The 11,929-nt window shown below is 39.9% G+C and overlaps 1 protein-coding gene across 1 annotated transcript in view; it reads right to left on the bottom strand.

The window, feature by feature from the left end:
- Window positions 1-11,929, bottom strand: part of ror1 (receptor tyrosine kinase-like orphan receptor 1) — a gene marked incomplete at its 3' end in the record, with an annotated part of 117,188 nt that overhangs the window by 1,975 nt on the left and 103,284 nt on the right. Inside the window, exon 5 of the mRNA XM_005737027.1 lies at window positions 181-308. Coding sequence (XP_005737084.1) covers window positions 181-308 — 128 coding nt within the window. The remainder of the gene's footprint in view (window positions 1-180; window positions 309-11,929) is intronic.

Raw genomic sequence — 11,929 nt, 5'->3', positions numbered from 1 at the left:
GGAACTAAATATTTAGTAACATGGAATCATCTTCATCAAGTTAAGCCTGTACACACAAACTAAACGTTTCTTATGAATGAATATGTATTTATGATGGATGTAGAAGTAAATTGAATCTATTCTCAAAACATTAATTCGATTTGTGTTGGCTCGAAGGAGGTTTAGCCCGCTCAAACTCACCTGTGATCTGGGTCTCAATCTCCCCCTGCATCTGCAGCGAGTCGACAAAAATGCTGCGGTTGCCGATAAAGCGGGCGCAGGCTATGCCTCTGTACGGCTGGCAGAATCCATCTTCAGGAAACCCGTTGCTGAGAGGTCAGAGGGGCGAGAAAGAGAGGGTGCTTTTAAAGTTCGTCTGAACAACATGAATCAATTTCATCGACTCTTTCACAGGAAAACCACTAGAGGTCAGTCTACATTAGCATATCCCACAAGACCAACTAGTTCCACTTCTGTGGAGGGAAAGGCTGCTCCTTGCTGCCTTTGCTTGGCTACAGATCAGGCAAACTCAAAGGCAGATATCTAATACACATAAATGTCCTTATTCACAGTAAACTGCTTTAAGAATTAATATCTCACGTCGGACTTTATTCGTGTTGCGTCAGAGAGTTGTCACTCTGAGCCACAATTTAAAACATATGAAAGGAGAAAGAGAGCAACCTTGTTTCTACAGCTATGCAACTCCACTCAGTGAGCTTCTTTTGGGGCATTTCTTTTAATTTCCTCGTTAATGTAACGATTCTTATCCCGGTTAACACAGTCATCATCATCCTCTCCCCTTCCTGTCTCACTCTCTGTGCTTTTTTATCCTTTACACACACACACACACACACACACACACACACACACACACACACACACACAAAGCCCACGCTCACCGGCAGACCACTCGCTCAGTGTGAGATCACTTTGTCATGCGCTTTAAGTCATACCATATGGGACGTTAAGACAATCACAGCTAAGACACAGGCCTCAGCTGTGATTGGCTGAACAATAACACCAATAGTCAAACATTTCGACTCTGATAGGTAAGGTGGCCCCGAGAGGTCGATCGGACCGCAGCTTATGAAAACACCAGCAAATAGAAAAATGCTGAAAAAGCACACAAAATAAAACTGAATAAAAACCCCAATAGAAATAGAAAAAAGTTGTTAATAGTCACAAAACAACACACAAATGTTTTTGGGGAGACGATAATGTGACGGAAGAGTTTGCACAAATGACAAGCCAACAGTAGATGGGCAATAGCAAACTACCTACAGTATTATATGAAGTGTGCAATTAAAACAACAATATAACACATAACATTGATGAATCCTCAACTGCTTTTAATGACGCCTCCGTATTTTGTATTTTTTGATTTCTGTCCGTTCTGTGGCTGGTCCATCACATTATTGTGTCCCCAGAAACATTTCTGGATTTTGTTTTTTCTACTTCTGTGTTTTATTCAACTTCCGTTGTGTTTTCTACGCTTTTGTTGCATTTTTCTATTTACTTAGTGTTTCCTTAACTTGCAGTCTGTTTGACCTTTCAGGGCCACCATATATAGGGGTTTAAAAAACACTATTGTGTAGCAGCCTAGTGAGAATTTAACTGCTTCTCTACTTCTTTTGCACATCATTCTTTTATTACAGCTTTGCAGAAATGTCACTTTTGCTAATGAGAGTTGGATGGTTTACAAGAGATGGTACAAAGTGCGAAAAGCACTAATTTTACTCCACAAGCTGTAAAAATTGCACACACATTCCCCCATCCTGGTTTGGTGTGAGTGTGAGGTCAGTAGGTTACCTCTCTCTGTGGAGTGTTAAGTGACTGAAGGGCCAAGGTCAGTTAACCCCCTTTCCCTGTCTGTGCAGATCTTAAATGGGCTTTCCAGACATGGACACACACTTACACACACACACACACACACACACACACACACACACACACACACACACACACACACACATGACTACCAGGGCAGCGGTCTGCATACTGCCGATTCCTCAGAGATAGGGTAACTTTACAACTTAATGCAGGTTTAAACAGATTTTATCCCCGGAATATGTAATTTCCTACTAAAATATGCAGTAATAATGACTTCATGTTGCGGTGGGCCTGCAGAGGGCTTAGCACCCCTTCAACAAGCCGCAAATGCATAAACTGATACTCCTTTGGATGTTTTTCACCCTTTTGGGGAAGAGCCGCCTGTGTTTAGGTGAAAGCAATAAAGGGAGTGTCTGGTAATTGTAAGCAGTAATAATTGAATAATTTGAGAGACTTACAATTGGTTAGGTTCCTGCCATTTTTGAACGTAATGAAGCGGAACATAAAAAAAGGTAGCTCTGGCATGAGAAAACATACACAAACGGGATAAAGAGCGAGGGCTGGAGTGTGTCCAGGCAACCCAGAGGTTAGTTTGGTTGTGCGTCACAGAGAACGGTGGACACAAACATCCACACTAGCATGAAGCCACACACAGACAAGCAAATGACAAGGGAGAGGAGACGATCCACCGCAGTGCAGCCAGATCCCCGCGGGCAAATTATAACTACTGCAAGTCAGAACGCCCTAAACCAAAGCGGCTCAGCTTGAATCCCAAGTCGCCCTCACTGGGCTTCCTGTATTTTAGCTTCTTTCACTGGTTTCCAAATCAACGGAGCTTCCAAGACCATGTCTAAGAAGATGATTAAAGCATCTCGTCTGGTAGGGAAGGAATGGATAACAGCATGTTCGAAGAGCGATCAACACATCTACAAAAACCTAATCACTGTGAGACATCTGAGGTTTTCCGAAAACCTCTCTCGGTGTTTTCGTGTCCATTTATTTTCTCATGTGTTTGTGTGTGTCAGTGTAAGCTATCCCGAGCAGGGGAAAGCTAAGTGCGGTTGCTATTTGTGTAAACAGTGAATAACTGTTCAGGCCTTTGATTTTACACACTAACGCCACGGGCCCTCTGTATAATGTTTTATAACAGTTAATTACAAAGGGAGCCTTCTCCGTTCCAGACTCGATCTATAATCCAGATATAAACAGAAAGACGAGCCTCACCACAGAGCCTAAACAAGGTGCTGAAGACACTGATGCTTTGTCCAATTACATTTTTTCCGACCTCATTATTTATTCAGGGAAGTGCTTGCTGAGCAGCCATGGTCTTTTTCCACCCAACACCCAGGTTAACATCCACAGTATTTAAATAGAGACTAGTATTTACCAGACCTGTGTGGTAAATACATTTGCACAATAGGTGTGTAGAAAAGATATAGAGTTCAACTCATGCGATTCATATGTAATTCAAGTATTTATTTACTTTTTTCACGCTCTAAATAAATAAATAGGGAGATGGATATAAATGGAACATCTAGCTCATGTGAGCTACATTTAGCAACCCTGAATTGGACAAATGGAGGACGCTGGATGGGTGGATGGTTGTTGAAGAATGGAAGTACAAAAACACCTACGTACATGTTGTTATTACTTGGTTGGACCCCATTATAACCGTCCTTTCAAAACAGCTTTAATTCTTGGTGGCACAAGATTTTATCCATACTAGCGTGAGAGCATGAAGCAGTTGGTGCACATTTTTCTCCCCTTCCACCACATGCCAAATTGGACTGAGATCTGACAGTGTTGTGTGTCAAAATCCCAGTATATCAGCAGTTTCAGCACATCTCGCACCAACAACCATGCCACAAGTCTTCGTTCAGCTTTCTTTTCCATTCCGATGCTTGGTTTGAATTTCTGCAGCTCATCTTGACCATGTCTGCATGGCTAAAGGGTTACTGTCATGTCATTAGCTGATTAGTTATTTGTTAATGACCGGTTGAGCAAGTGTACCTAATAAAGTGGGAGGTGAGTTTTATATAAATTTGAAAGCATCCAATAAGAGAACAAGACTGATCCTATCCATACTAACTATTTTGGCCCTGTTATAAAAACCAAGCTAACACTGCTTTATGTTTTCAGTCTCACTCGAAATCCCAAATGTAAATCCACACGGTGGTGCTAGGAGACTGTCAAATACATAAGGTAACATAATCCAACATCTGCATATTATTGCATGGTAATCCATCTAATAGGTGTTGAGATGTTTTAATTTGAACCAATGTGGTAAACCATCCCTCAGACTCAAACAGCAGCTCTGGAGTCATTCTGTAAACTAAAATTAGGATTGCAAGGAAAAGAACATGGACATATTTACAATATTGTGTCTTGAGCCACTTCAAATTTCTTTATGTTTTGCTAGCAAAATTGGAAATAGGTGCAGGGATATATTAAAACATGTGCAAGCCTACATGGAAATAAAGTATAGAAAGCAAAAACAGAGTTTGTACAATTGTAGTGTGAGAGTCAGTATTTGGTATTTGGCCACCTTTATTTTTCATCACTGCCTGAATTCCCTTTGGCGTCTTTCTTATAATTTCTTTAAGTAGTCTTCAGGAATAGTTTTCCTTGAAGGCCATTTAAGCTTTTTGTTTGATGTTGCTTCAGCTAGATAAATGGGAACAATTGCTACAGGCTGCTAGCCCAAAGTTGCAATTTCAAATTGGTACCTTGCGAAGTTTTCGATTATGTTTTGACACAACACTGATTCATCATTTGAGTAAGGTGCCTTTTTATGCTTGAACAAGCCATAGGTCAGCAGTCAGTTGCTTGAACTGGTCAGGTGCACAAACTACACTGTGAAAAAGCAGCCAATGTCCAAACAACTGTGAAAAAGCACCGAGAATCGTTGCTCAAGACCATTTTAATAAACATCACAAGAAAGTCTGGCTCCTAGAAGCAAATTCTAAAGAAATTAGGAGTGGCTCAAAACCTTTGCACTGTACATTTTCAGTTTTTCATAGGCAGAAACACACGTGCTTGGACAATGAAACATATAAACCACAAACTGATGATAGGATGGAGTGGGCTCGTTTTGATGTCTTCTCTCTGATCTCTTGACTAATACTGTGTCAGAACATCAGTACAATGACACAGACACGTTCCGGGATTTAAGGGTTGTGGTTTAACACAAACATAGAATTATCAGGAAAGGGAGAGTTTTCAGTTAAGGAAGAATGTTAAAAAATGTTGAGTCAACTCTGAATATCTCTAATAAGTTGTTCAATCTGGATTTTTTAAACCATATTCATCAAAATGTCCAAAGTTCTCAGTATTTCCACAGATTCCGCAAACTCTCCCAGTTCCACTTTCCAATGTGATGACTCGCCTTCACTCTTATCTGCTTTAACTTTTCCGTGACGATTTTTATTCATTAGTGGGACACATGGCAGTGAAGATAACTGTCCGACCAATGAACACAGAACATGAACACAGCTCAAAAAGGCTGTGACACGAATGAGCACACACTTTCTTTACTCCAGAATATGACAAGCGGCCTCGTCCTGGTCTCATTTGAGGATTAAACTTTGGTGTAGGGTTCTGATAATGAAAGAAACCTTTAAGCCTTGAGGATATAAGCTCGAGTGTTTCCCCATAAGAAGTCTGTGATGATGGGTTTGTGCTGAGTTGTGGGGTAAAGGGATGTGAATCTCAATGCTCTTTGTTGGAGCATGCTATGGAAAGGAAAGGATTTGAGGATGATGAAAAGGGGGAGGGAAATCCTGATGACACTTTAGATTTTAGGGTTTTGTTTCCATTAGCTGCTCCGGGTGCTGAGTGAAGAGGAGATGAGCTGCTAGCAACATGAGGTCACAGCTGTTGTATCCTGATTAGGGATGCCCCTGAACTAGTTTTTATTTAATCACTCTCATCCTGGTTTGACAGGAATAATAAATGCTTTGACAGAATCAGGAGGTCTAACATGACCAATAACTTTTTGCTGCTCTAAACCTGCAAATTTTGTTGATAATGTACCTTTTTGTTACCAGCCCATTATATATATTACATTGCATAAATGCATAATTGTCATGTAAAAGAAGCCAAAGTGCAATGATGTGCAAATCATCTAAAGAGAGTCAGAAAAGAAGGTGACTGGTTGGATATGCCCAGTAAAGCTCATGAGTTGTATTGTATCACTTGAATACAACTGTTTGCAAATTTATGTGTTCGACACTATGTATGTTTGCAACAGATTAAAGATGCCCAACAACGAATCAGACGGCACTTGTGCATCTGGAGATGCACAAGTGCATCTAAGTCTCCGTTTTTCAATTTGTCTGTGCAGCAGGTGAAATCTACACGCATTCGTCAGCATGTTGGGCTCTCTCCATTGGTGTGCACTCGTGATTTCATTATCACAGTAGGGCTGTGTAATGATCTCTTACTGACAGGGAGCCAAAATGGCCACCAGAGGCTGAGGCTGACTGGGATCTGTGGCTGCCAGTGGCCCGTGACCACACTGGGAATGAACAGCAAGTGAGGGCAAACTGAGGCACTGCATCAGGATACAATGGAGAGAGAAGGCCCTCTTGGTCATCATGTTACTGCTGCTCGCTGACTGCAACAATAGAGGCTTCTGTCAGAGAGAAGGAAACTAACAGAGCGCTAAGAGAAGAAGGATGTAAGAACAAACATGAGGGATTAATTTGAGCTGGTGTGCATTTTTTTAAAAAAGGGAAAAAAATAAGGAGGCTTCTCTGAAAACAAAATCAAAATCACAGTTTTCTTCCATCCAGCATAGCAAAACTTTGGTAGTATGGTCGAAACTGCCTGAATGCTAAGCTTGATTAATATAGCCATCAGTATGAGGGTTTATTGGGTGCCAAAACCATGAATGAAGCTTTATAATACTAGGAGGAAGAAGGTTTCTTCTTCTGTGGTTTTGTATCACAGTATTAATATAAACAGTAACGGGGTAAACAGTACAAATGGGGAATTCAGTGTCTGCCATTTACAGATGATCCAGCTGTTATTTTACTGCCTGCCTGGCTACCCACTCAGTCTGGTATCATTTAAATAAATGGGGAGGCTGCACTTTTAAGCACACAGACAGTGGGTCTAAGGCAAAGTGTATAAAACATGGATGTGTCACTGGTTTGGTTTGTGGACTACTGTTTTGGAGCCTCTATGGCCTTTTAAGAGACAAGTAACCAAACACTGGAGTGACCAGATAAGCTGTGAGCTAATGCTAGCTTGGTTAAACAGGATGATGCAGTGGAAACCAGCTAATTATGTGCTAATATATAAAAAAATCTCTCTCTCTAGATATTTATCTCACTGCAACTGTAACCGGGGTTTAGACATTAGAATTCTCTCCTAATGAGTCATATTTAAGGTGTAGCATCTGTGCTCCACTGACCAGCAGAAAGGGTACACTTCTGAAGAGACCAGGTGCCAAAGAATCAAAACCAGACATTTTGGAAAACTGTGAACCACTTCACTTTAAAAAAATTTCCTCTTTTACAAGAGCAACTTTGTATCAATAAATATGGAAGAAGAGTGTTGTTTACATAAAACAATGAAATAAGACAACAAAATAGAGAATTATTCCGAAACAAAGTTACTTACTCAGTGGCTTTGAATACTTTTACTCTGGCTTCATTTTTCAGTCTCATTGCTTATCCCTTGGTCTGAACATAGTCTACAATCACAGTCTTTGTTTCTCTGCTAATGCCAAATATAGAATTCTTGCACATACTTCAACTGATTTTTACTGAAAAGCCAGTGCAGTGATTAGTGACTTTGAAAAATAAAAGCTAAAGCTTTCATTAAGCTGTCTGTTTGAATAACTCTTGAATTGAGATAAAACCTAGAAAATTATTTTTGTAAAACACTTCACTGAATGCAACTTAGATACTTATCTTATCTATAATAACGCAAAAATGACTCCCAGATATAGATGCTGGTGTTGCACTGCGCTCTGCTATAAGACCCAGAAAAGTTTAATACAAGAGTTCAACATGCAGGAAAGGAACCGACATCAATCCCATCACTCTTCACAAAACTCCTGACCTGGTGACATCACTTTCCCAGAGGGCAGAAGGGACTCAGAGGTCCTGGAGGGTGGAGGGTTTGGGCAGTGAAGGTGTCAATCTGTCTGTCAATTAGGAGTATAGGAGGCAATATGTCTGCTTAAGCCTGACATAAACCCAGTGGTTTTTTGGCAGACGCATACATACAAACAAACAGAGCTCAGGGGTCACAGAGTCGAATTTGCTGCCTGAGGAGGAGAGGGCTGGAGGGTTTTCGCTTGAATAGCCACATGAATGCCTTAGCAAAAACTATAACCCAAAGCAAAGGAAAGTAAAGGAAAAAGTGTGATGAAGAACATTAAAAGGAGGGTCAAAGATTAATAAAATACAAAATACAAAGAACCTGGCAGCTCTGATATCTGAAAAATAGAAATGTTGATAATTTTCAGAACATCTAAAGTCGTTTAAGCAGGAAGGACCAGCAAAATGGGAAAACAGCCTTATAATGTTTGACTTCCATGTAACAAAAAATTAGGGCTCTGAATTCCAAACTGTCAGTCGAGTATAACAAATACATCAGTTCGTAATTTATTTTCGTAAGAGGTCTTCTCCCCCCGGAGAGCTATTACAAATTTTATTCTTGTTTTCCATATCTCTGTTGCAAATAGATTCCTGACTCTATCTTTTTTCTTAATAGCATTCCTTGAATTGACTCCAGGCTGCCAGCAAACATCCGTGTGGAAACAATAATGACGAGAGAAGAAAGGAAAGCAGAAAATAAAGAAGAGCGAAACAAGACTGCCAGGAGCAAACCTGCTTCTACCCCCCAACACACAGATATACACACACACACACACACACACACAGATATATACACACACACTTTTGTGCATGATTTACGACAGCTTATAGCCTAGATCACAGATCCCAATCTGAACACACAGAGACAGACACTTAAAAAAGACAGGAGGACACATGTTTTGGCTAACTGGCTACTGACGGTGCTTAAGGAACAAGAATGTGCATGTTTGAACACGAGCACGGCTTCCTGAGGAAACTGAAATAATCCTTGATGAGAGCGAGTAAGAATCACAACAGACACGGAGAAAGGTAACACTGTTGTGAAGCTCATAAATAATCCGTCTTTAAACACACTGGGGACTGTATGACAGAGAAAACACACAAAAAGACTTATGTTCAGTTTAAGGACATCCACCTTAAACGACATTCCTGTAACTAAACAAAGCTTCTAATGAGCTGCTGACAGTATGTTCTGTATGCCTTTGTCCACTGGATACATTTTCTGCAATTCCCACGGAAAAAAAAGCATTACAAATGATAATACACTTTATTTATATAGCACCTTTAAAAGCAGTTTACAAAGTGATTTGCCAAAAGTGCAAAGCACTTTAGAAATGTAGAAAGGTTTCAGGTGAAAAGGAAGGTGAAACTTAAAATTATATCTACTGCAATGTAAAAAAAACCCAAACAAACCCTAACATCATTAACCCTTTCAAAATTCGCACTAGCGAAATGAAAATGTCAGGGAGCTATACCTGAGCCTGTGACTTTAAACACTGTTCTGGGGGTTAGAAAGATAGTCTAAGAAATACATTTGAGAAAAGGGATACTCTTCAACAGATGTCATAAAATACATGTAGATTTTTTCTTTCTTTTCTTTTACAGCCTCTTTTTAATTTACTGCTGGATATATTCAGTCCGGGTGCGGTGTTGAATTTGGCTCTTTGTCCTTGTAGGAGGTGATAGAGTGAACAAAGGTGCAGCATGTTTGATCAACAATGAAGACCAGATCCTCTGTGCTAAAGTTTGCAGTAAGAGCAGTTAAAAGGAAACAACAGTAAAAAGTGTCAGAAATCAATATGCAAAATACTGGATTTTGATCCCAGTCACTGAAAATATATCTTTGGTTCACTCTATAAATTTCTTTTTAGGATGAATGAACAATTATTACCCAATGTGATCGGGTGGAAACCCCTTTCCTTTGCTATACACATCAGTCGTGTTGCTGTTTCTCGACACATTTTACATTCAGAGTATCCAGGCATTTTGTCTGGAGTTCCTGGGAACTACAGGCAAGTAGTAATATGTTGATGAAACTGAAGCACACAACCAAGCTTAAGGAATGTGAGTACAACAGAAAATATTTATTGGAATGCTCCAGCCATAATAGTACAATATTCACCTGCTGTGTGACAACCGGTGTAAAGCACAAATCTTGACACGGACATAAGAACTTACAGGCATACTCAAAAATGGTTTTGCTGAAGGTATTTTAAGGGATATGACTTGTCTTCAAGGTCCAACCTTCCAATAATAAGATAAGTTAAGGCTCCTGCACTCGTGGAAACAAACACAACTATTCATTTGGTGAAAGCGCCAGGCAAACCCTCTCACAGCTGTCGTATATATTTACAATGTGCTTGATATATGTGTACGTATGTGCAACTTTGTGTATGTTCACAGAACCTTTTTGTGATGGAGGAAACATTATAGTATTTCAACAAACCAAAAGGTTTCTGTGCATGCACGAACCTCGCCGACTCACACGAACTGCTTATCAGCCGAAGCTGCATTATAACAAAGTCAAAGTCCCTCTAGAAGCAAGCCAGCGCAAAACACCACTAGACACATATTTGGGGAGTTATTCTGAAGCATTAGCTAAATTAACTTTAATTTGATTGTTTACTTAGACGTGGAAATGGCATGTATGGAATCACAGGTCAAGTCAGATGAAAACTGTTTAAAGTGTTTGCTGGCTTGGCTGCAAAAACAACCCTCCTTGCTGTTTTGGGGATTTCCCCATCAATTTAAAATAGGAATTCTTTGAGTTCTGTGTTTATACCAAGAGACATGAAGTCAAAATGATCTCCTAATAGCAAATAATTTCACTTTAGCTCTTATTGAGGCGGTCGAGTCCTCAAGATTTTCTGATTAACAAATGCAACTTTTTTTTAGATTCTAACATTTTATTAAAAAAATGGATATCCTGATATATCTCTGCTTTTCCACATAGTACTACATGGTGTATATAAAAAAATCACTTAACACACTTAAAATAAATGTATTGAGTGGGTTAACTTTTGGAGGCTTTGTTTATTTTTATTTTTTTGGACTGACGATGATGTGAAAGTGTCAAAGTGTGTCGTTAGAATGTATCAAAGTGCTACAGAAAGCATTATCAGTGGTCAGACAAAGCAATGGCTATGGGGAAGGGTGAAATCAAAAAGGTATGCGATCCCAGTTGTAATACATTTGGCAAATTCATTTGTGACTCATAAGACTCAGTTATGAACATGGGTGTCTGTGTGTCATTTTGCACCACACAGACTAAGAGTTTTCATGCTAAGACTGGGTCAGCAGCATTTTATAAAGTCCACTTTAAAATTGCTAAAGTGCAGGAGCATTGTAAACTCTAGGCATACAATATATCTCTTACAGTCTTTACAAAAACAGAGCTGAACCCAGGCTGGAAAAAGAAACATAATTTAATCAGTTTTGTCACCGGGCTCCAGCAGCCCAAATTTGCTCATACTTGACCTCACCCTATCCTGGCCCACCTAAGATGAGTTTGACATCATTTCACAGCAGTGAATGAATCTGATCAAAACAGAAAAACATACGTAATCTGGGCTCTCTGCCTCACAATGACACTAATAAAACTGTAGAATTGGTCCAGTGAGGTTGCGTTCATCTAGCTTTTCAAGAAAATCCAGAAATGGAGACTTTATCAAAACCCTGAATGGCCTTTGGTCACATGCATGCAATTTGGTGGGCGCCAGGACTAATAAATGCTAAACTGATTGATAAACTGACCTGAACTGATGGAAGATAATAACACTCTCAGCGCAAACTGCATTGATCACATTAAGTGCTGCATGCCATCTGGCTTTCGCTGGCAGGACAGCGATCTAAACTGCTAACAAAAGCGTCTATATAACCTCGAAATAGACACAACGTACACTGTGCCCATTTGTTTCTCTCACACACCACCAAGGGCAAAGAAAGAGCACTTTCTCTGCATACAGTTCCCTTTTCTTCCTGTGCAAAAGTGTATATGTGTGTGTGTGTGT

This window comes from Pundamilia nyererei, unplaced genomic scaffold (genome assembly GCF_000239375.1).
Source record: "Pundamilia nyererei isolate P.nyererei 1_Seehausen unplaced genomic scaffold, PunNye1.0 scaffold00072, whole genome shotgun sequence".
In the NCBI taxonomy this organism is placed as follows: domain Eukaryota; kingdom Metazoa; phylum Chordata; class Actinopteri; order Cichliformes; family Cichlidae; genus Pundamilia; species Pundamilia nyererei.
Note: the sequence above shows the minus strand (reverse complement) of the source record. Positions and strands in the feature narration are given on the sequence as shown.